General features: G+C 31.7%; 1 protein-coding gene across 4 annotated transcripts in view; it reads right to left on the reverse strand.

Annotated features, from left to right (window-relative positions):
• Positions 1-535: 535 nt before the first annotated feature.
• The window catches only part of LOC108912632 (chromodomain-helicase-DNA-binding protein 7), a 102,486-nt gene continuing 76,217 nt past the window's right edge, over positions 536-26,804 (reverse strand). For 3 of the 4 annotated variants that reach the window (XM_018717930.1, XM_018717926.1, XM_018717927.2), the window contains 6 exons: positions 22,798-22,929; positions 21,984-22,480; positions 17,273-18,598; positions 11,695-11,848; positions 9,451-11,640; positions 536-1,628 (listed from right to left, as the gene is read on the reverse strand). In XM_018717930.1, the coding sequence (XP_018573446.1) occupies positions 1,377-1,628; positions 9,451-11,640; positions 11,695-11,848; positions 17,273-18,598; positions 21,984-22,480; positions 22,798-22,929 (4,551 nt within the window). In that variant the 3' untranslated portion in view covers positions 536-1,376. The remainder of the gene's footprint in view (positions 1,629-9,450; positions 11,641-11,694; positions 11,849-17,272; positions 18,599-21,983; positions 22,481-22,797; positions 22,930-26,804) is intronic. The other variant, XM_018717928.1, reaches the window with a different exon arrangement.

A 26,804-nucleotide genomic window follows, 5' to 3' on the forward strand; every position in this document is an offset into this window, starting at 1 on the left:
CCCATTGGTTAAACAGCAAACAGTTGTATTGACAAAGTAGAGAGGTAAGTAACGTTGAAAACTGACAAAAATTGAGATATAGAGCATGTTGGATATATGGAATATATGTGCAATGAAAGATCTCAATCTGAGCACACTGCGCTTTGAAGAAAGCTGTCTTAACCCTTTCACTGTTCCAGATGTATTTATTTGCTAACAATTTATAGGGCTTAAACTGCTCCAGGCGGATTAATTTGCTTTAATAGTTAAATTGAATCAGGCTGCTCAAACCGTATATATTCACAACCATGCACATTAGTGCAATTAGTATAGGGAATTTTTGCGGGCAAAGCTAATAGCGATTGTGACAAATGTTTTTATGGAAGGTACTGGTAATAATGCCAAGATTATTCATCTCTCTTTCAGTTTCTATTTCTAGCTACGTTCAGACGTATTGCGCAGCGAAAGGGTTAATAATGAGTCTCTCCATATTTCTTATTATAGAAAAATAGGCATATCTATATTTACTTTTAGTTTTTGAATAAAAAAAATATAATTTAATTTATATCATTTAATTATCTATATGAACATTGTAACAATAAATGAGAGAGCTACCATACTATGATACGTGTACACGTTGTATATGATAACGACAGATCTAATAAATCTGGCATTTTAGCTAGGGCGCAAATGCAGAACCAAGTAATAAATATGAAAATTGAAAGAACATTGCAAAAATTATAATAAATATTCATCAGACTTATGTCACTATTTAACATAACATGATTAAATAAAAAAAAATAAAAAACACGAATTTATTTACACACTTTTTCACACCTCTTCAAAATTGATCTTGTTATAATTCCTAACATATTTATATATATATACAAATTGTAGAAAATGAAAATCAAAAATATCATGCTGATTATGAAAAACTCCAACAAAAAAACATTTCAAATTGTGAGTCATCAGAGAAATTCTAAAACTAAATTCAAACTCGAGACATAAATTATAAAGTGAACATAAAATCAAATTGAAATGTTCTCTCGCTGATATTTTCAAAGTACTTTTGTTTTTGTAACATTCGAGTCTCTTATGTCAATCCATATATATTTTAAAAACTGGTAATTACAATAGTCATCCAACATTGTTGAAGCTTATTAGAATTAAATATATACTAAGTCATTGTTAATTAATAAATTGGGGAGTACATGTTTATATGAAGCGTAATATTAATCAGTTCCATAAAAACCGACAGTTGCAATACTCATAATTCAAATATACACACCATTTTCACTTTTTAAAGTGTTCAAAGGACAAGATCAAATTTTATCACAGTTCACCATATACCCACAGTTAAAGTACAAAGTAAAATAAATAGTTTGGCCAATGGAAGTTTATGACACACTATTTTCACTTTCACGTTGTGCATTTTCTGCTTCTAATTTTTGCCTTGCAGCAGCTACTGCGGCCGAACGACTAGCACTTGAACGCAAATTTTTCTTGGCTATCACGGATTCATGATCTATAGGAATTTCGCCGGATTTACGCTTACCCCTAGTTCTTTTTGTACTTTTTTTTGGAGGATTCTCAGGTTCTTCCGTCACATCAGGTTTGCTCTGATCCTCCTTAGGTACTTCCTCTTTGTCCTACAAATAAATATATTTTTACAAGATAATTATTATAAGCCGAACTTTTTCGAATAATTTTTGGAAAATTTTATATATAATCTATTATTATACTTATTCATATTCAAATAGTGACGTTCATGGTTACATTGTGATTTTTTTCTTAAATGACACTAACTTGGACCGATTATTTAATTAATGCCATCTACAGATAAAAGGATATGATCAATATTCGACTAATGAGATTGCACAGACCAGGATCGAATTATACCTACATCTAATAAACAGCTCAGAGATCATTTTTCGGTAGATCAACTTCAAATTTATTAGTAGCCTTCATAAATATTTACAAGCCAAGTGATCGCCGAACTTAAGCAACCAACATTGCACGGCTGGTATTACCAACTAAAAATTTCTAAATCTTAGCAACACCAATATTAATGATTTGGTTACCATGAAAATATGCTTCGTCTATGCTCAAGGTAATGCAATCGCCGATTGGTTAAAACTGTCACTCACTGATCGGAATGAAACTTGGCATATCGATAGAACTCTAAAAAATATTGAACCCGTACATCAAAGGCCCAACTATACCAATTAAACCTTTCCATGCAGTAAATTCACCACATTATTGTAATGAATATGTAAAATAGGGGATATCAGTTGATTTAACGATATCGTGTTTTTTTCCCGATCAGTGAGAGGTAAGGGGGTTAGGCTAATCAAGCATCACCAACGGGAGAGGCAAAGGGACTCACGATAATCAAGCATACCGTTCATGAAGGTAGGGGTCGAGTTAGGTGGAGGGTTGCTGTTGGTGAGGGCAAGAGAATCTGGTTGGTTTAGTGGGTAGGGTGAAGTTAGGATGGAAAGGTTTAGATGGGCGTTTGATATTGAGGTAAAGGGGTTGATTAGTTTAGGAGAAGGGTAGGCTTGGAGTGGGAAGGTTAGTTGGTTTGGGTGGATAGGGTGAGTTTGGTTGATAAATATATATATTTTTTAATTTTATTTATGGAGATTTTTGTTCTTACCGTCTTCTAGGGGTGGTTTCTACTACTTGAAAGTGAATTCCGAGAAAATAAAAAAATACGGGTTCAATATTTTTTAGAGTTCCATCGATTTGCCAAGTTTTATTCCGATCGGTGAGTGACAGTTGGGTAGTGTTACTTGTAAGTCACTGCAGTGCATATTTTCTTTCCCTCTATTGTGTGAGAAATATTTATCCAATTATTTCTGAAGTACAACTTGTCACCCTTCACTCAAGTAATCCAGTGGATAATTGGCGCATTTTGGTAGCGATGTTTCCATAATACATATATGTTTATTGAATTTAAAACATCACTCACATTCAGAATAAAAAAATCACATAATAAGACTGTCGTAGTTATTAATGTTACAAGGCCGATAAGTAAATAACGGGCGAGGTGGAGTTTTCAATCCGAGGAGTAGCGTAGCGTAGCCGAGGTTTATAATTCACCGAGGACGTTAATTACGTATTGGCTGTGTGTCGTTCAAAGGTTTTCGTTACACCAGTTTCATTCATTTCATTTGACGCGCTGACTTCTATTTGAAGGTTTTCAAATTTATCAGAATAAAAATTATGAAATCAATTTCCATGTACATTATAATAAAAAATAAAACCTTTGTTTAACAGGAAATCATCATAATTATCTAATAAATAAATAAATTTTGCATATTTTACTTTTATACATTCCTCCCAACATAGGTGCTAATGTTTATAACCTCTTATTTGATGTCATCGAATCACTTTATCATGTTTTTGCTTCTAACATTTTATTTATTGGCGACTTCAATATACCGAACTTGATCACTAATAATCACAGACCTATTATGAATTCATTGAATACCTTTACAGCATTTTTTAATCTTGTTCAGCACAACTTTATTTTGAATGTAAATAGTAGAGTGTTGGATCTTGTGTATAGTAATTATGATTAATGTTCAATATCTAGAGCAGATGATCCTCTTCTTAACGAAGATTCTCATCATGCTGCTTAATTTTAAAAAATGTAACTTTATTTTACTATACCAGGAGTTCACTAATGTTGACTGGACACCACTTTCTAACATTGTAAACATAAACTCAGTAATTGATGAGTTCTATAGCATATTAAATACTTTGCTTGTACAACATGTACCTGAAAAGAGAGATGTTCGTGGCCAGTACCCAGTTTGGTTTAATGGTGAAATCATTAGGAAATTAAGGTTAAAAAACAAACTGTGGCGAAGTTATAAATTATCTTCTAACATTGATGATTATAATAAATTAAAAAAATTAAGATCTGAAGTCAAATCTTTAATTCATTTATCCTATAGGGACTATTTGGTATCAATTGAAAAAGACTTATGCGTAAATCCAAGACGTTTCTGGTCATATATTGGCGCTAAAGCAAATACTACGTCTGTTCCCTCATACATGAGTTATAATGACATAATGTTGGATGATCCCTCAGATGTAGTGAATGCATTCGCTGACTATTTTTCGAAGGCTTTTGGCAAGAGTTCTGCTCCTTTGTCCAACTGTGATATTATTGTAAATCATGACTTACTACGCATTCCTGAAATATCTGAAGATGATATTATACGTGCCATCAAAAAAATTAAAGGTAACTTTACTATGGGTCCTGATTTAGTACCTGCCTTCTTGGTAAAAGATTGTGGAATAATTTTTGCTAAACCGTTGAAAATAATTTTTAATACCATTCTCAAGTCTGGTGTATTTCCAGAATTATGGAAACTTTCTAGAATATGTCCCATCTATAAAAAAGGTCACAAAAATAATATAATGAATTACAGGCCCATTGCAATTATAAGTAATTTTTCAAAAATTTTCGAATTAGTCATTCACAATCACTTGTACTCTCACGTGGAAAAATATATATCTCAATTTCAGCATGGTTTTGTTAAGGGACGATCAACGACGACAAACTTAGCCAACAAGGTACAATATATTTCCGAGGTGTTGGATAGGGGTGGTCAGGTGGACGTGATATATACTGATTTTTCGAAGGCATTTGATCGGCTTAACCATGATTTGCTGATTTATAAATTACATTCAGTGGGTGTATCTGATGATCTCTTAAATGTGTTTCGCTCCTACTTTGCCAACCGTTTTCAATTTGTTCAATATCGAGGCTTCCAATCAGATAAGTTTCCGCAATTGTCAGGCGTTCCTCAGGGGTCTATACTGGGGCCCTTATTTTTTATTATATTCATGAATGACTTAACTGACTATTTGACATTAATTATCTAATGTATGCGGATGACCTTAAATTGTTTATTGAGATTATGTCAATATCTGATTGTTATAGATTACAGGATAACTTAACTAAATTACACCGTTGGTGTCGGGACAATCATTTACCTTTAAACATCAGTAAATGTAATACTATGTCCTATAGCCGCCGGAAAAATGTTCTACATTTTGATTACCTTCTAGATCAAGGGTCGGCAAGTAATTTTAGGTGGGGTCCAGATACTTTTGAAAATTTTTAACGAGGTCCAAAAAAAAATTCATATTATTTTTTTATTTTAATTTGGACTCAAATTTAATCTGCTTACTAACCATTAAGAACTCACACACTTGATTAAGATTTGCACTTAAACGTAAAAAACATTTTTTAAATAATTTATTTGTGTAATTTATACTTTCAAAAAATTTTTGGCGGTCCAGTATTTTACCTTCCGCGGTCCGGACCTGGACCGCAGTCCGCCAGTTGCCGACCCTTGTTCTAGATAATACTATTTTAAATAGTCTCGCAATTCAATGACCTTGGCGTGACATTTTGTGGTAATCTATCATTTGACGCACATATTCAAGCAATAACTGAATCTGCATTTAAAAACCTAGGTTATATCTTGCGTAATTCTAAGGATTTTCGCAACACGCGTACATTGAATACACTGTTCAATTGTTTTGTTCGCTGCAAGCTTGAGTATGCCTCTATTGTGTGGAGCCCAATTATAACATCCATATAACTCAGTTGGAGAAAGTACAGCGGAGATACGTGAAGACATTGCATTTTATCAGTTTTGGTATCTATCCGGTTCGTGGCATTCCAGAGGATATTTTGTTGTCCACTTTCGACTTAATTAGTTTGCAGCGGAGGCGCATTATGCACTCTCTGATCTTTCTGCACAATATCGTCAACAATTCCCTGAATGCGCCTTCTCTGGTGTCTCAAATTTTATATCGCGTTCCTAGATTAAACTCTAGATCGAGTTCCGTATTGCAGTTGCCAACTGCTCGTACTAATATTCTTGCAGCATCCCCTCTCCATCAAATGATCACTAATTACCAAATGTATGAAGATCGACTTGATATATTTTTTCATTCAATTGATTTTATTAAGAAATTATTTGCTTAATTTGATCTGTATTTTTGCATTTATCTATTTTAATGTTTATTTAGTATATTTGCTGTCATGTTTTGTTACTGGTTGGTTTATTTATTGGATTTTTGTTCCTACTCTAATTACTGCCTGTTGTGTTTGTTTATATTAAATGTATATTTTAAATTGTGTGTACGACCTTGTCCTGTAACTGGGATCTGTCCCGTTGGACATTGTACTTTAAATAAATAAATAAATAAATAAATAAATAAATAAATGCAGTTGTGCGATTGTGTGTGTGTGAAGAAATCTTAACGGCCGGCGTCCGTTAAGGACCGGTTACCGTGTCTATTTTGGGGTATGTTAAATGAAAATAACAGTATGGTGTAACGAAAACATATTAATAATGAGGTACTTCAGGTTTTTAAAATATCTAAGATCGGTAGAAACTACTTAAACACATAATTTCAACGCGTAATTTCAAACTTATTTCCTGGAAATTTAAATATGCTTTTTACTCAATAAAATACAAAAAAAATAGTTTTTGATAGAAATTAAAAATTGTCAATATACAAGGTGACATGGAAAAAAGTGCAATGTATAGCACCACATGAAAGAGGAGCACAAAACTTATAAAAAATTCCTATGCACTTATGTCTAAATTTCTTTTGTTTTTGAGATATAATTAAAGAAATTTTGGAAAATATTAATTTTTTTTATTACTTTCGACTAAGAGATGTACTGACAATTGGTACATAATATCCTGTAGGATATTATGTACCAATTGTCAGTACATTCCCTTCACTTAATCGGAAGTAATAAAAAGAAATCAATATTTTCAAAAATTTCTTTTAACACTCTATCTTGAAAACAAAAGAAATTTAGACCTAAGTGAATAGGAACTTTTTATATGTTTTTAGGTCTTATATCACATGGTGCAATGCATTACATTTTCTTTCCATGTCACCCTGTATAATAGATGTGGTTGTAATATAAATATTAAGGGATATTCGATATTACTATTTTTAATTACTCTTTTAAATTTTTTTTTTCTCAAATTGTAAAAGGATATAGAAATGAAATGCAGTGAATGTTTCCTGCTTGTAAAGAATTACTTCTGAATAATTGTTTAATTCTACCATATTTTTAAAAGGGTGTAAAACTAGAGCAAATGAAAATATTTAAAAAAAAGCTTGGCATATTTAAAAATTTATTTTTGTATTGTACTTTCGCATGATACATATTTCACTTAAATTGCGCTTTTAAAAAATTGAAAATTTTAGTTCACTTTTTTTCACTGCATTTTGTTATATGTTAAAAAGTAAAATACAAAAAATATTCATAAGAAAAATATATTTTGCAGAATAAAATTCAATTTTTGTAAAGAAAATGTAAAATGTATGTCACTAAACCATTTTCTCTCATTAGGGAATTTTGAGTTAATCGTCGTCTTTAATATTACTTCTATTGCCTAAAACTCATGATCATATACGTTTTGACCTTTGTTCAAGACCATCAACACCTTATCAACAAAATTAAAGTAAGTTTTATTATTTCACTTGTAGTCCCTATTGAATTACGTTCAACATATGCTTGACTTAGTTCAAGTCCAGTTGCATATCTTGTGCGCGATAAACATACATGAATGATTTGGTGGACCTGTATCAACTTCAGAAAATCAGGAATTCTTATGGTTTTGGAGTAATACTATCGTGTTCGATGTATACTCCAAATGTAGCAAAACAGTACTGGATTACGAGCTAATTAAATAATCGGAATTGAGGGACAAAGAATTGAGATTTGTATGCTCCACCAATAGTAGAGCCTGTGTACAACTTAAACATTCTTTGTTTATCATGTAAGTTAACACTATCAATTTCTTTCATTTTCATTATAGCCAGCTTTGTAGACAAGGGCTTGCTAGCACCGTAGAAGAGACATTTTTTGTCCAATGAATAACTGATAAGAAGAAGGTTCATGCATATTTAATTAGTTTTAATTAACAATTACAAAGGACCCCGCACAAATCTTATGGAAATTGGGTCCCGGTCAAATTCACTGAATTTTTGATATGTGATAGAGTTCATCATACTGGTCAATTGTCTCAATGGCCACAAAGCTCAAAAATGGATAGTTTGGCCGGTACAGAGCTTTAAAGCTCCGAATATCCTCCACGGATTTATGTATATGCGCAGTGTGTATAGACTTTTGAAATAGCCTATTTCATTTTTTTTATTATCTAGGTTTATATTTTTGAGGTTGCTGAATTCAGATCTGTTGTTAGATTTTCAAAATTGACAGTTGGCAGCTGTCAAATAGCTGTCAATGTGCTATAATAAAGCCAAAAACTTGTTTTTTTATGTTTTATCTTTCTTTTTTTTTAGTTCGATAAGTTCAAAGACGATATCAAATCAATAACAATGACTATCGGCAGCTGTCATTTAGCTGTCAACAATTCTTCAAAGTCCGGTAATAAAGTCAAAAAATTATTTTTTGTTTATAACTTCAAGTTTTTTAGATAAGTGAATATAAATATGATATAAAATTATGTAGTCATCAGCTTACAGCTGTCAACAAGCTGTCAACTAACTGTCAAAATGCAATAATAAAGCCAAAAAGTTACTTTTTTTAAAAAGCTTTAAGTTGCTTAGATCACTGAGTTCAAAAGTGATGTCATAAACTTATATCATGTTTGATTTCTTATCCACAAAGTTAAGCACAAAAAATAAGTTACTTGCTCTATTATTGCATTTTGACAGTTAGTTGACAGCTTGTTGACAGCTGTAAGCTGATGACTACATAATTTTATATCATATTTATATTCACTTATCTAAAAAACTTGAAGTTATAAACAAAAAATAATTTTTTGACTTTATTACCGGACTTTGAAGAATTGTTGACAGCTAAATGACAGCTGCCGATAGTCATTGTTATTGATTTGATATCGTCTTTGAACTTATCGAACTAAAAAAAAAGAAAGATAAAACATAAAAAAACAAGTTTTTGGCTTTATTATAGCACATTGACAGCTATTTGACAGCTGCCAACTGTCAATTTTGAAAATCTAACAACAGATCTGAATTCAGCAACCTCAAAAATATAAACCTAGATAATAAAAAAAATGAAATAGGCTATTTCAAAAGTCTATACACACTGCGCATATACATAAATCCGTGGAGGATATTCGGGGCTTTAAAGCTCTGTACCGGCCAAACTATCCATTTTTGAGCTTTGTGGCCATTGAGACAATTGACCAGTATGATGAACTCTATCACATATCAAAAATTCAGCAAATTTGACCAGGACCAAATTTCCATAAGATTTGTGCGGGGTCCTTTGGCATTTTCATTTTTGATCTCTGGGGAGAAAAAATGTAACTTTCATACTAGCAACACCCCCACTTTTAAATGTGATCTGAATAAAAAAAAATCAGTAACCTATAGAAACTAAAGAAAATGAGACAAATGTAATGATCTACTTTATCCACCTACCTTATTTCCAAGTGGTTCTGATGGCTCTGCCTCTTCTTTTTTATTAATATCTGGCGACTTCTCCTTCATATCTGCCTTATCTGGACTCATACCAGAAGATTTAACAACAGTGGAAGGAGGAAGTAAAGTTTCTATATCTACTCCTTCCTGTTCATTAATTACATTAATATTTGGCATAGGAGATGGTGTTGCTGCTGGTGTTGGGACTGGAGATTTTTCTTGAGACTCTTTAATTTTCTTGTTGGGTAGTTGTTCCTCTTCTTCAGTTTGTCTCTCAGAAAATTCATTTATTTCCCTTGTCCTTTTACCCGACATTAATTTAGCCTGCTCTTCTGCTAACGCTTTAGCCATTAGTTCAGCGTTAGTTTTAGTAAACTGTTCTAAGGCTTCTTTCATGTGAAGTTCTTGACTCTTTTTGCTACTGCTCTGACTGACTTGGGCCTCTAATAGTTTTGTAAAATCAGCTAAACCAGGTATACTCGTTTTCTTATCCTTTACAGAGCTTGAAAAATCTGTAGGCAGCATACCCCTCAAACTTTCCAATGCTTTTCTCTTATCCTCTTTCTTGTCACTTTTACTCTGTTTTAGAGAAATGTCCAAGGAGGCCTTTGATATATTCTCCAATATTTGAGTATCAGGGGGCAACAGTAACTGCTGTAAATGTGCATCTCGACTAGATGATCTTGGAATTTTATTTTGACTTGAAGCAGTGGTAGTTGTAGATTGTGCCCTTGACATGTTCGATTTGCTTAATTTTGAACTAGAGTTAGGCGATGCGGCAGGATTTAAGCCTCCATTCAATAAACCACATTGTTGGGCTAGGGAGTCATAAGCAGCAGACATTCCTGGTTGTAAAGTAAAGGGATTCAAGCCTCCTAAACCAAGTGGAGTATATAACAAACTAGGATTAGGAAAGAAGAAAGGAAATGGATTTGTGGTAGGAATAGAACTGTTTGAAGATGACTGACTTTTACTAGAACTATGGGCTTCTTGAGGTTTTTGCTGTTTACTTGTATTTGTGCTACTTTTACTTGAAATGTTTTTACTAGATTCTCCTGTAGCACTAGCTAAGGTTGCCGCGTCCATTCCGCTTAAACCAGGTAATCCCAGAGTTGCTAAATTGGCAAATAAATTCATGTTTGGTAAATTGCCTAAACCTCCCATGGAACCTAGAGCACCCATATTTGGCAAGCCAGCAAATGGCATTAATAATGGATTAGTTTTAGGATCAAATTGGCCCATACCAGATAGACCTGTAAGTAAGTTTGAATTTAGGCCTGCTAAACTGGAGTTACTCAAAGAAGGAAATGACATGCTTGATGGTAATGAAGTGGTAAGATTAGCTGAGCTAACACTTGAAGTAGATCCTGTTGGACTAGCTAATAAAGGAGGTCTTCCTGGTGTTGTGTTTTTGCCCTTACTACCACCCTGTCCCGGTAATCGCTTCTGTAAATCATGACTTAAATTGCCTCTTTCTTTAACTAACTCGGACCATTTTGGATCAATGTCATACATAGGGTTTTCCATCAGCCACTGGCCTAATCTTTTTAATGTGGGAGCCTTGGGTCCTGTTAATTTCTTTCCTGTAACTCTATGAATGACAGCTACATTTTCATCTCCAGTTAGCTTTTTCCAGTCGAGAAGTGTAGGATCCACTCTAGGTCTCCTCCTTCTTGCAGATAAATAATCAGCGCTCAAAGGTTGTTCTGCCAAAGCTGCGTTTTGTTCAGCTAACCATTTATTGACTTTAGCCTCATGAGAATATGAATTTACTTTAGAGCTGAAGTCGGAAACTTTTCCTATATCGGCTATCATAGCCTCGTAACTTTTACGTTGCTGCTGCTGCTGTTTTTTAAGCAGCAGGTTTTGTTGTTCTGCTTGAGCCAAAAATGTAGAAAAACTGTCTTTGCTTGTAGACAAAGAGGGTAATATATTTTGCATTACATTACTTTTACTTGAAGGAGCTGAGGAAGGAACAGATGTAACGGTAATAGTAAATGGTTTTTGTGAAAGATTATGAGAGGTGCTTACAGGTGCAGAAGTAGGGGTAACAGTAACGCTCGGCGTTACTGTAGGTTTTTTCGAAGGCTCTGGGAATAAGGATTGCTCCTTCGCAGCTGATAAACCTAATACTATTTCATCTAACTTCCTTCTTTTCTTTTCTTTTCCAATTAATGGTTCAGGCTCGGGCTATAAAGAAAACAAGTTAAAATTTGTAAAATTTATTTTAAATATTATACTTACGCAATTTTTCCGTTTCATTAACTTAGACAGTGTGTCATCTAATTTGTTTCCAATTTTCGTTGATGAAGCTTGTATTGGAGTAGATTTCTTTACAGAGAAGTCTTGGACTTCGTTTTGTAGGTCTAAACTTGATTTATCAGAATTCTTTGGAATGCTGAAATATATTAAACCATATTTTTAATTTATATAAAATTCTGAAATAAATTTCTGATGATATATATATATATATATATTAAATAATTTAAATTTCTGGTTAAAAAAAATAAAAAATAAAAATAAGTATTCAAATGTTTTTGATCCACAAAATGCACCATTTTCAATAAAAACTGGTTTTCATTCAGTGCTGCACAATATATTATTTTATTATTATCAATTTATTAATGTTTTTCCACCTTAAGTTTCTGGTTTTTAAGTCCGTTAATGTTAAATGAGAAAATTGTAGCTATCAAATAGTATCTTATGGTATAAAACTTTGTATAGGATATTTCTAAAAACATTATTAGAATAGAATGCTTTTACAGGAGTTTTAGTGATAAAGATATTAGATATTATTTTACCTCGAAAATCTGACGCCCTCTATTTGGTAAATTTTTTCATGTTTGATTTTATATATTAAAATGGATGTTTCTTAAGGTCATATCATAACTTTAAAAGGATGCTCCACAAATTATTTTAGACCAAAACGGCTTGATAAAGAAGAATATGTATGTCATCGCTTTGTTTTTTGATTTAACACGGGCGTTTGATTGTGTAATAAGGAGTTTCGTAGCAAGGAANATCGCTTTGTTCTTTGATTTAACACGGGCGTTTGATTGTGTAATAAGGAGTTTCGTAGCAAGGAAATTACATACTCTAGGCATCAGAGGATCTCTCAATAAATGGGTGGAATCTTTTTTGCACAACAGGAAAATTTCTGTAAAATTAGGTAACGTTAATTCCTCGGTAAACTCACTTAACCTAGGAGTTCCACAGGGAAGTGTGCTAGCGCCATTACTCTTTATTTTATTTATCAACGATCTAGACGCTCATTTGTCGCACACAGCTAACAAATTGTTAGTAATGTTTGATGACGATGCTGCCATCTGTGTTAAAGCCGAATCTGTTAGTTTACTGCAGCAGTACGTGAATATAATTGTCACATTTTCATGCTTGGTGTGCATCGAATAAATTTATTATGAACGCAAGTAAAACTAAGTATGTTATATTTCGTAGGGAGCTCTTGTCGTTGACAAACTTCACACTATCAATAAATAATGAAATAATAGACAATGTTACTTGTGCAAAATTTCTGAGACAGCATATAGACAAGGACTTGTCCTGGTCTAAACACATTGAGCATGTTGTAGCAAAACTAAATTCGTCGTATTATGTTATCAGAAACCTTAAGTCTACTGTTGACAGGAAGTATCTACTAAATGTTTACTATGCATTGGTGTACTCGCATATAAAAAACTTAATCTTGTATTGGGGTCAATCGAAGGAGATTCACAGTCTTCATATTATAAAGAAGAATCTTACGACTCATTTTTTCATATCAACCGCTTGAATCATGCAAGCCATTATTCAAAGCAAATAAAATACTAACTGTGTCATCCGTTCTTATTTATGAAGCAGCCTTATTTGTTAAGAAAAATTCAAATTTATTTCCCTGTCGTACCACGATTCACAATCACAATACAAGATGTGCAGCTAATATTTTCAGATAAATTCAGATTATCTCTCTATCAGAGAAGTGCGTATTATACATGTAGTACAGTTTATAACAAACTACCTCTAACAATAAGAAATCTAACCAGTGTCTCTAAATTTAAAAAAGAACTTTTAGAATTTCTTTACGAAAAGAGCTTTTACACTGTGAAGGAATTCTTAGATACCTATACATGATTCGCATTGTCTCTACATCTTATTTTTTATATTTATTTTATATGTATACGTTAAGTATAAGTAATATGTAAGGCTTTATTTATGTATTATTGTAGTTTTGTATTGTTGTAGTCTTTCTTTCTCTTTTTTAAATCTGACGTTCGTATCCTGTGTTGGCATATATGAAATAAAATTTATTATTATTATTATTATTATATTATTAATGAAACCAAAGGTTCAAATTTATTTCAGATACAATGTTCAAGTTTAAGAAAATTTCATACTTATTCCAATATTTCTGAAAATGTTCGGCTAGGAAGTCCCGCGATAATGGTGATTTTATAGATTCAATTAAAAATTCAATTCTTTGTATTTAACTTTCTTCTTACACAGATTTTTCTCCAGCAAAACTATTTGTAACTAAAATCTGTCATACTATCTTAAGTTATTTATGTGTGGCATAGTTTTAATTTTTTCCTTTTTATTTTTTGGGTATTTTGCCACCTGATAAAATTTAAAAAATTCTGAAATGCCAAAAGTATCTACCAAGGAATATTTTTATGAAAATAGTTTTGCCTAATGCTCTTATTATACAGTGCTGGAAAATCCACATGGTCCATCTGCCTTTACTTAAGAGCGACAAAGTAAAGAAATCCGTGCGATAGACAAGGATGGCTATAGTGAAGACGTTTCATAATCTGAATAGTCATCATCTGTTTCAGGTTAGAAGTGGGAGTGACTATTCATATTATGAAACATCTTCAATGTAACCATCCTTGTTTATCACACGGATTTCTATGACTTACTTTATCGCTCTCACGTAACGGCCGATGTACCATGGGGACTTTCCGAACCTGATAGGTTATCCAACATGCTTTTTTCACTGTCACTTAATCTTGATCAGATTTAATTTCTCTTTATTTTTTGGATGATTTGCCACCTGTAAAAATCTCACACAGAAAAAATGCAGACAAATACAAAATTCACCATAAAAAGAAGGGGGCAGTGGCACAGATATTCTGTTTGATATGAGAAACCATATGTGGGAAAAAATGTTTCTGTATGTATTTATTTGACAATTTAAAAAATGTAATTTTGGCTTTTACATTTAAAAAAATAGGCAGTATACCATATACCATAGGGAAAAGATCAAGTCACATGACGTGAAGAATTCTGTGACAAAAATATGAGTTTGTTAAAACATTTTCCAAATTATTTACGAGGTCGATCAGACTTAAAATAACCTTTTCTTCTCATTGCTAGGCAGCTTGTTTCAGATAAATATATCATGAAGAGGGTTTTGGAGGAAACTAAGGTTGTTCACTCAGTAGCTATCATAAATGAGAAGGAAGTATTTCCTTCAGTTGTGCAGAACATGCTAATCAAATTTTAACCAATGAAAACGTTCAGTCAGTTGAAATGGCGTAGTTTACTCACAAAAGTGTGTAGCAATGACGTCAATGATTGAATCAGGTCAAATTTTTGCACAATGAATAAAAAAATATGAAAAATTGTGGAAAACACGCCTAACTGCTACCTGCTCACTGAGGAGCACAAAACTTCTGGAGTTACATTTTCCAAATTCTATTCCAGGGCTTCAAGAATGAAGGTGAGAATTTTTTGACTCGCATTAGGACATGGAATAGAGAACAATTATATCTAATCTAACTTTACACCATTCAAACAAACAACATTGAAAAGTGCTGTAACTTGTAAAACTATCTGTCGAGAACCCAACAGCTTGAAAAAACAGTAAATTTTTCAATACATTTTGGTCACCGGAATATTAAATGTACATGACGAGAATGTTAAATAATTGTGTTTTCGGCTTTAAATCTAAAATCAAGAATTTTGTAAAACATTTCTATGCAACTAGATAATATATTACATACCGAGGTGGAAAGTGTTTCATTCTTGTTGAGAAAAAAGGATGGTTTACCGAGGCGCGTAGTGCCGGAATGAACCATTTCTCGAGACAAAAATGAAACTTTTCACCGAGGTTTGTATATTATTTTATTTACAACCAAACATTTTAAATGCAAGTGATGGTTTTTGTAAAAAAAATAATTACGTGAAAAATTAACAAAGTAAGATCCCTTCATAACCAGATTTCAGATAAAAAAAAAGGCAATTTGGCATTTTGATAATGGTTACTATGGCATTAAGAATGTCAAACACACAATCTTAAATTAGTTGCATTTTTGATAGATTGTCATCAAAAAAGTGTTTTCGAAGACAATTCAGAAGAAATTATTTGTACTCCTCAAATGAGAGAATTCGCTGAAAGTTTGGAAAAATATTTGTTACCTAAGAAGAATCGTGCAAGGTTTTTTGAAATAAACATTTTCATTATTTAATGAATGTTGACATTTACCTGGGTTAAGTGACATTTGTCTGGGTGGAAAGTGATTACTTTCCACACTGGTAAATGTCACTCCATCTGTATATATGTCAAAGCCAGAAATATATTTCTTTCAAACTTACTGCACACAACACAAACATATTTCACAGATATCTTAAACTGATAAACTGAAAATTAAAATAAAAATGTTGCAAAATGAAAGGGTGATGATTCGACCATTACCATTTCGCCGATTTAACATGGCAGATTTTTACCTGTTTGGTATCTCTGCATATCATACCAGGTGTAAATTTATCTGGCAGTAGCAGCTTTCCAGAGACAATATGGCTGTTTAACTGAATAACGGTAATATATATTTTTATTTATCTTTTTATTATGTACATTTTTTAGTAAGGTTATCTACATACCAATATTAAATAAATCATGAAAAAAAAATATATATGTTTAAAAACAATAGGATGTTCCTATTAATGTTTGGTGCCTCGTTCACATTGATATAAGACGTCGTTAAGTCAAAAGAACAAATACCGATCCCATATTTTTTAAATATTTTCTTTTTATGATGTACCTCAGATTTCAATCAACTAGTATGATAATTCTCAATAATTCATTTTGTTTACCTAATAATTTATATGTAGTGTATACCAACATAGTGAATGATTCAACGGTAGCAGCAACACTTTCTATATTAATAAATAACTTGAAGAAGTGTTATACGTTATTATATCCACCTACTGTTTACAATTTCAAATATTTTTATTATTTATTTTTATATATTTATATAGACTTACTTCAGTGCACACCATTTTCTGTTAACAGGTCAGTATAATCTGATTGGACAATGTGTCATTAGTGAGAGATGCCTTTAAAAGTATACTGAATTTCTCGACAGCCGCTAAAAGATTGATTCTATTGTTGTTTGTACTTTGGTTTATTAAGGGTATTTTGTTTAAAACGATTCTAAGAAATAACCCTCAAGTTATGACATGTATTTAGAAAACTCTATGTAGAGCTAAGTTATAGTTGACATCACCGCTCATGTCATCAATATATTAAGGAATAATTCATCTCATCTCATAGAAACAGCAATCTATTTTATAGATTAGCTTTGTTTTTTAAATTATATGTAGTTCGCTATTCTATGGATGAGATGCAGTACCTTGTTACTCACGAAAGGTAACGGAAAAATTTTATAAATCAGTTTTATTTTCAAACTAAAATACCAACTTGGATATAGATTCAACTATACTACAGTGGTTTCTTTACTTTTCTATATTTTTTTGGCGCCAAATTTTGCATATAAATCATCTTAATTTAATCATGTTTTTTTTTTGTGTTGAATATAAAACTTACCTCGAACTTAAATCAATTGGAGTAAGAGTACTACTTGTTCCGGGAATGACAGTAGTCTGACCAATGGTTTTTGCAGGTGGAGTATGGTAAGGAAGGTCATAAGGCATTTTTAAACTAGTCAAGCTTAATCGTGATGTCTGCTGATGAGCAGGGGGTGGCTGTAAATTACTAGGAGTTGACCTCCTGGAATCTTCTGAGTCTTCATTATCCCATGACATCCCATGCTTAGAGATAGATGTAGCCATATGACTACTATTCAATAAAGCGTGCAATTTTGCTCTTTCAGTTTCAACATCAATAGCAATGTGCCTTTTACGTTTTTTATTTGTTCCATTCCGATCCATGCTTATTGAAACTACATCAGGGTCTCCTAGTGACATTGGAGTTGAGGTTTCTCGTTTAATCGGTTCATTAGGCAATTCATGAATTGGAATGTCAAATTCATTCCCAATGCCAGTTGCATATGCTGAGAATGATTTCGTAGCTGGCCATTCTTTTGTTTCGACTGCATATATAATATGTTGTAGTCGAACTTGAATAGCATATTCCTTTGGCCATTTAACAGCATCATTGAATAACTGAGCCACAGTCGTTTCACTGAAATCTAAAGCCCCACTTCCTTGTTTATCACGTAGCACAAACGTATCCACTTGAGACAATCTGGATAGTGGTTGAATTACTTCCAGATCAGGAAACATTGCCTTAAGTTCAGCAGCTTGCTTCGAACACAAATCAGATTCAGACTCAGGTAATTTTTTTGCTGGTTCTCCAGTTTTTTCGATTTTCAATTTACTTAAATCTTCAGATTCAATTTGTTTCCCTTCAATCTCTTTATCTAGATCTACTTTGGAAAATGTTATTTCATCACTGAAATTCTCTTCTTCTTCCAATTTTTTCTCCTCCAATCCTTCAGCATCAGATGACTTTTGTATTTCTATTTTTTCATCTTTAATTTCTTTTTTCTCTTGATCTTGGAACTCTCCAGAATCGGTTAATTTTTCATAATCTTTATTTCCTTTATTTCCATCACCATCACATTTGTCACTCCTTACAATTGTTAAATTTATTTTATTTTCTTGATTTTCTTTCTTTTCCTCTAGATTTTCTTTTTTTAAAGCAACCTTTTCAATTTTCAATGTGCCTTCTCCTTTCTCTAATTTGACGAGAATCTCATCTTTATCAAATTTTAATATATCTTCATGACTTTCCAATTTTATTGCTTCTTTTGTATCTATAGAATCGGATCGAACTTTTTTTCTCAAAACTTCATGAAATGATAAATCTGGGTCATTCAACAAATAATAATCAGTTCTCCCAAGACCATGCCTGCAAAACAATAAGTACTTAATGGAACAGAAGTTGTGTTAGATAATTTATAGTTTGGTGAAACAAATATAATTTGATTTTATAAGACAAATATATAATTTTGACAAATATACATCAACAATATAAACCGGAATATATAAACAGCATTCTATTTATTCTATTTCCGTTATTCTGGGCTATAAAATATAATGTATATCTCAGAAACATATACATTATTTTTTAAATTTTTTACATAAATTTAAAAACAAGTTTTTGATATATTTTATTTCAATTAGTTTATTGTTCATTCTTTCAATTTTTTCTGAATAAATATGGAACAAATAGGTAATTTGTACTTTTGCATTAATAATTTAGTTTTTCTTGCATAAATATTTAATAATTAAAAAAAAGTTGTAATAGGCCACGGTAAGGGGTGTTACTAAGTTTTTCAAATAAAGATAGTTTTTAAAGATTTGCATCTAAAAAAATCTTAGTAAAGTTTTAATAATTTTGAGGAAGTTAGTTTGAACAATTCCAGATATGCCTATCTTAAGATCAAATTCAATTGTAATGATTAATTATAGCTGGATAATTAGGAAGAGCACCCACCAAAGACATAAGCCAGAAGTGAGGAGCAATGATGAGTACATTAGGTGCTCTGTTATAAAATTTGTAATTTAGATTTGCAAAGAAAAACGGCAGAATTTTTATAAAACAATTATGAATATTAATTTTTTTAAGTTTTATAAAACAAATACATATAATACTTTCCACATAGGTATTGCTTTGGAGGACACTTGTGTATTTATTAGAGAGAAGTAAGATGTTACTCATTGAAATTAGTCTTTTATTTATCTTTTACTTATTACGTTAAAAGTAAGTGGTTGCATACACCTCTTTAATATTTTCTATACTCTATTTCACTGGTATTAAGTTAATTTAGACAAATTCATTGTTTTCTTTAAATCTTGTCAAATGAAGTCAAACAATGTTCTTCAATATCAGAAATCTAGGTATGCAAAATATATCTTAACCCCACAGACAAGACTCCTAACTACTGATATTGAAGGAAGCAATTACTTTATGGGTTATATGGCCCAGCTAATATTATCCAAAATAAAAACTAAAAATGACATGTCTATTTATAATTAATACAATAACATATATTCAAATTGTTAAATAAAGCTATCATTTAAAGAAATATGTTATATTTTGCTATCCTATTGCCACTCTTGACAAAGACTAATCATGTAAAAAGTTGCTACAAAGAGAAATTTGTTTCCACATTTTATTTGGAATTTTACATATTTAAAATAGAGTAAATAGCTAATAATAAAGTATTTTTATTAAAAGTAACTTTAACAATTTGCATGCTTTGCATCCATAATAAAATATTAGAATTGCCAAAAAATGTTTGCCGATAAATAAATAAATATTATTATGTACCCAACTAGAGATGGGAAAATTCCCAAACTATGAAAATTCCTGGAATGTTTCCATTGAAAATTCCAGAAATTTTTCGAACTTTTTTTTTTGGATTTGGTATTACGTTCTACATACCATCAGCTTTCCAAAAAGACCAAATACTTATACATTTTTGTTTAAGTTGGTATAAATAATTACATGCTGCGAGTTGCAGTGCGCAAACACTATAGGTAGACAAAACTCTATTTATATTTATTTTTTAACAAATAAATAGTAAATACATTAAATAATTATGCTAGTTTTAAAATGTAATTATACTTTGGTTCAACTATCAAAATTTATTTTAAATTTGAAAAGGGAGAGGCAATTTATGTCTTGTATTGCTCTCTATATGTAGATTGTAAACTTAACAAAGATTAAAATAAGTAAGTGTAAGTATTTTCTGACTAATTTGGATAATATGGTCTTCTGGTATTCTGAATTAACCGAAAATCCGAAATTAACTAACGATTTTTTGAGGTTGTATTCACAGAAGTTAGAAGTAAAATTGACTCCAAGCATACAAATTGTTGTTAAATATTCCCGGAAAATTTCTAATGGAAATTTTTCTAGAAACTTTCCAGGGAAAATTTCTCAGGCTTCGATTATTTCTTCCCGGAAAATTTCCGTTTTGGAAACTTTCCGGGACGGAAAATTTCCCATTGCCCATCTCTATACCCAACAAACATTAAGAGGGTATTTACATGAAACTTAAAAAAAATGTTATATTGTTTTCGTAGATAAACAATATATGTAAAATATTGTACTCACATGGTTTTTTCGAAATTAACCTTACACGTGAGCTATCATATTATCTAGGCACTTACTTTCTGTTCGATTTTCTAGATTTTTTTTCTCATTGCGAAATAAGTGTAAATGATGATGGTAGATAGCTGTATTAACAATTGATTTAACAGTGTTTATAGTTCAAATGTAATATAGAATTCCCTGACTTTTTCAGGTTTTTCCTGACTTTTGAAATTTTTTTTTTCTGCTTAAATATGCCTTTAATTTTTTTTTAATCACACCATCGTATTATACTCATTTTTCTCTATCAGCTCTTAAAATTAATGTCATTATGACTGCATCACTCTGTATACATGTGCGGTAAAAACAAGTTTTATGTGTATGGCAACAACTGTGTGTTTAATATTTTTCTCAAAACTACGTTTTCTGAACTTGTGTACGCTCTAGATCTTGCACCCAACTTTTTTTTTAATTTAAGGTAAATTAAATTAATTGGAGGATATACTAACAAAATAGGGAAAAACATATTTTTAATATTTTTTAAACACTTTCAAGTTAAAAAAAAATTGAAAAATCGAGACTAAAATTCGTATGTCAGCCATTTTTTTTCTAACTACGAACACATATTTAATAAAAATTTTTTGATTTTTGATTTCACACAAAATTTATTACTTCTACAGCTTACACGAAGTGGACCTCTTTTTTGAAGGTGATGAAGGCGCACAACATATAACTGGTCACCATGACAGTATTTTGAACCAACAATTTTTTTTCACTTAAATACTTAACATGTAGCAAAAAATACCCCATCATTGTATTTGTATCCCCTTTATAAACTAGAAGTAAATTAATTAGAATATTGGTTGGTAATTAGAAAAAATGTAAAACATTAATTAGAAAAATCAATCAAAAACATCAAATTAATTTTTTCTTTTAACTACTTTATATTATTTGGAAAATGAAAGAGTTCCAGTTCGAGCACTTGATTGATGATTGATTGATGATAATTTTTAATTTCTCTAATTACTATAATTTTTGTTACTGTCTTTATTACTATTTTGATTACTTGTAAAATTTGTAATCTGTTTCTTAAATGTCTGATTTTGGATTAGATAATAAGAGAACTTAAAAAATTCTATAAAGACAATGTAATTCTTTCACTGCAACATTTATTGAAATAGTAAAAAATACTCACTTAGCAACACCTAATAATAAATCTTTGTCATGTTTTCCAGCAATCCACCATTCTGGCATATCTGCCGAAGTGATGCATACCCTCAAGCGTTCATCTAATTTTGGATGAGTTAAGATTTCTTCTCTGATCTTTGATAATAATTCCAATCTTTCCAATGTACGCCTTGCTTTCTCTTCTGAAATGGACTCAATAGATGTGTCATAACTTCCTTCTTCAATATTTACTCCAGATTGTTTTTTACACATCATTACAAAATGTTTGTAATATTCAGTTAAATCCTCATCAGATTTTTTTTCGAGTTTAGCTAATTGTTTGAATTTTAACCAATCATACGCCTTCCTCTTTCTGTAATATATAACTCCATAGGATGATGCTACTCTGAAAAAATCAGCTTCCTCGCGTTTGGTCCATCTCTTTCCAATTGTAAGCTTCTCACGTTCTTTGTTGGTATCTCTCAAAGCCTGTTCCATAGCTTGTTTCCCTTGTCTTTCCATCTTCTGAAAATGTGAGTATCAATGTCTTGGATTTGTAATGAGTTAGAAATAAGTGAAAAAGGTATTCTAGGCCAGAAACAGACTATATTGCACATTTATGCTATCAGTGCAAAATGCAAAAGAATATCTATAAAATTAAATCATTAAGTCTGTGAAGACAAAAAAGGAGTATTTGGGGACAACATAGATATACTACTCTTTTGAAAAATTATATACAAATTAGTTTAAATCAAATGGAAAAAGGTGAAACAGTGAGAAGGTAAAAGGAATTAAAATCAATAAAGCCGTTAAGCTTACCTGAAAAAAAGTTTTAAACTTACCAACAAATAAAGTGCAAGTTGTTGTAGATCCCATCCTTGCAGACCTAAGCTAGCCGCCTCTCTTGGATCAAACTGCTGTGACACCTGAGCCAGGGCAGCCAAGGGGGAGGACAGGGCGGATTCTATCAGGGGCTGTACAGTGCATACTACTAACTACCCGAACAGCCATGACGCTCATGCGTGTGCATAAGATATGGGTATAGGGTAGATAGATATGATGATGAGATATGATAATTTTGTAACAAACAGGAATGTAACGGCATTAACTTAATTCATATTTTCAGTAGAATTATCTTTTATTATATTGGAGTATAATAAAAACAGTCAACCCTCCCCTAATTCGATTCTTTGAGAACACAGTATATTAATAAATATAACTGTGGGTCAGAAGAGAAATAATAATACCATACCATACCTAATTACAAGTTACCTGTTATAAAAGTAAAACATTTTTGAATATTTTCTTGTTAGTTTGATACAAGAAAATGTTATCACATAAATAGTAATCTAACAAATCGAACTTGCATGGCCCTAAACAATGGCATTTGAATTCTACATACACTTTATCCATGGTAGACCATTATAATCTCATTTTTAATTCCTCTTGTGTTATATAATTTTGTTGTAAAATAGAAAACAAATGGTGTGTAAGAAATTCAATTTATTCATCATGGCATTTCCTCGTTTTAAATCATAATCAAAATTTTTTTAATTCGGTTATCTATAAAACAGAAAGTGTAAAAGCTGTATTGAAATGTGACATCTGGGAAAATTTAGCAATGACGTGAGGGCTTTGATTTAAAACACTAAGAGATCGAAGGAAACCCAGGACTATCTTATAATATAGCATCTGGACAACTGTGACATAGCACAAATATTTTTGCGAAATTAACAGAATTCACCAGATATATACAGGGTGGTCTACTTTTTTTCGATCAAACTTCAGGAATCAATACATTATCAAAAAATAATCTTAGTTTGCTAAATAAACTATACCCGACAAATGTTTACTTTCTGAGATACAGCACGTTAAAGTTTCCCGAAAAAAAATATATTTTTCGAATTTTTCTGTAGGTGATGAGGTTTCACCTGTAAGATTTTTATAAATGATTTGGCACTGTACGTGTGATCTTTGGAGAATTTTTAAATTTTTTTACTTTACCAGTGGCAGAGAAAATAGGGGTCCCCATTGTTTTAGTAAAAAAATATTAGTACGCCACTGGCTTTAAATTTAAAAACCAATATTTTTTGGATTCTCCGCTTAGTTTGGGACAAAAAATTATCCTTGTAATTTTTTTTGTAACTATTATTATTTTCAAGTAAAATTTATTTACTTATTTCTATACAATAACGTGGACATATTACCATGCAAATTTATTATTTATTATGTTTTACTTGCCTAAACATAATTTGCCTAATTCTAATACAAGTGTACATAAAAATTTGATAAGTCGAGAGTTTCTCAAATCGTAAGACGCCTTCGATATTCTTCAAGATTGTTTGGCATTGCTATCACAATTTCCGTAAACGTGCATATCATTTCAATCCCGTACAAGATCTACATCCAGGAGATGCTGAAAAAAGGTTAAGCTTTTGTCGCTGGATTTTAAACCGTTGGCAGTATAACAATGAATTTATTCGAAATATTTTATGGACCGATGAAGCTTGTTTTACAAGAAGAGGCACATTTAATTATCACAACAGTCATATTTGGGCTCATGAAGTGAGACGCCGATCATACCAGCAAGAATTTAGTTCTAATATCTGGTTAGGCGTGATGGGTGGAAATATTTGTGGACCTTATGTATTACCTCCAAGGCTAAATTCAGTATCATTTGCTAATTTTCTGGAAAAAAAATTATTTCAATTACTGGAAGATATTCCCTTAAACCAAAGATATCGCAGTTGGTTCCAAATGGATGGAGCTCCAGCTCACTCTGGCCAAATAGTTCGCAACTGGATGAATGCAAATTATCAGAACCGCTGGATAGGAAGTTTGCCATATGAACCGTTGTTTAATGTGGAGGTGCCGGTGCCTTGGCCTCCTAGATCACCAGATCTTAACCCCCTCGACTACTATGTATGGGGTACGTTGAAAGATGATGTTTACTCTATACCAATTGAATACAGAAATCAGTTGCAGAGAAGAATAATAGACGCCTGTGATAATCTCAAGCAGAGGCCACATGAAATCATCATGGGGATAAATTCTTTAATACGAAGATGTGAAATGTGTATTAATGCAGCAGGCGGGCATTTCGAACAACTTTGTTAGATGTTATGCGGCTGTAATTATTACTTTCAATAGTTTCAGTAAATATTGATTATTGAATTGATACAGTAATTATTTTATTGTCGTTAATTCAACTGCAATTTGTAGGTCTATTGTAATAGTAATAATATAATAATAATAGTAATAATAATAATATTTATTAGCCAATACTAAAAAAAATCAACAATTTTCACAAGTGTATACATCCTCTAGCTCCGTGTCAGTTCCAACATGACACAAAGATACACACATTCAAAACAGAACGGAATACAAAATTTTGTTACTAAAATACTTCAAACACATAATAAATAAATTTTACTTGAAAATGATAATAGTTACGAAAAACTTACAAGGATAATTTTTTGTCCCAAAGTAAAAGGAGAATCCAAAAAATATTGTTTTTTAAATTTAAAGCCAGTGGCGTACTAATATTTTTTTACTAAATCAATGGAGACCCCTATTTTCTCCGTCACTGGTAAAGTAAAAAAAAAATCAAAAATTCTCCAAAGATCACACGTACAGTGCAAAATCATTTATAAAAATCTTACGGGTGAAACCTCGTCACCTGCAGAAAAATTCGAAAAATATATTATTTTTCGGGAAACTTTAACGCGCTGTATCTCAAAAGTAAACATTTGTCGGGTATAGTTTATTTAGCAAACTAACATTATTTTTTGATAATGTATTGATTCCTTAAGTTTGATAAAAAAAAAGTGGACCACCCTGTATACAAGGTGCAACTGATATAAGTATTCAAAATTTCTGAGCTTGTAAAATAAGTTGAAAAATGACGAAAACTTTAGTACAAATTTTGTCAGTGGGCCTCCTAAAGGGGTAACCTCGGAAACAGTTTTTAATGCGTAACATCCAAACGGCTCGCCATTAAGTCACGAAATTTTGGTGAGATATTAACCTTGACGTGCTTAATAAATCTCATAAAATACATTTCAAAATTTGCTACAGGGGCGTGAGAAAATGCAGGACCCAGGGACAAATTTAATCATATCTTTTTTGTAGTCAATTTTTTCTAGTTCCTGACTCGAAAATATTAAAATTTGAAGTATTTAACATAAAAAAGGTCCTCTTGTTAAATTTCACTAGGATGTGCCGTTTTCCAGTAAAATCGATTTCAATCATTCCCAACGTGCTCCAAATTCAACTTTCATTACATAGCAAAATAAATTAATTGCAGTGTGCCATGGGGAAAACAACTAGTCTGACAGTTAACAGAAATGTCAAGTATTTTTAGTTTCAAATTTGTGTCATTTGAGTATTCGCAGTGCCGTTTTATAGTAAATAAAAATATCAAATAATTTAAAAATGCAACAGTATACATTTTCTGAGTACGTAGATATGCTTTTGAGGTTAGGTGAATATCATGGAAGCGCAAGAGCAGCCGCACAACGATACGGTGAAAAGTTCCCCAACAGAAATGTGCCCAATTACAAAACATTTCTTTGCACAAAAAGGCGTTTGCGAGAACGGTGTACATTAAAAAGGAACAATTTTGAGAGAGGCAGGCATAGAATAATTAGAAATGTCCTGAATGAGGAAAATATTTTAAATTTAGTTGAAGCTAACGCCACACTTAGTACAAGACGATCATCAGTTCAAAATAACATGTCTCATATGACAGTATGGAGGATAATGAGAACAACAATTGTATCCCCATCATTATAGACAGGCCCAAGACATTTTACCACAGGACAGGCCCATGCGCAGACAGTTTTATCAG

The sequence above is a fragment of the Anoplophora glabripennis genome, unplaced genomic scaffold, assembly GCF_000390285.2.
Source record: "Anoplophora glabripennis isolate ALB-LARVAE unplaced genomic scaffold, Agla_2.0 scaffold815, whole genome shotgun sequence".
NCBI classification, from domain to species: Eukaryota; Metazoa; Arthropoda; class Insecta; order Coleoptera; family Cerambycidae; genus Anoplophora; species Anoplophora glabripennis.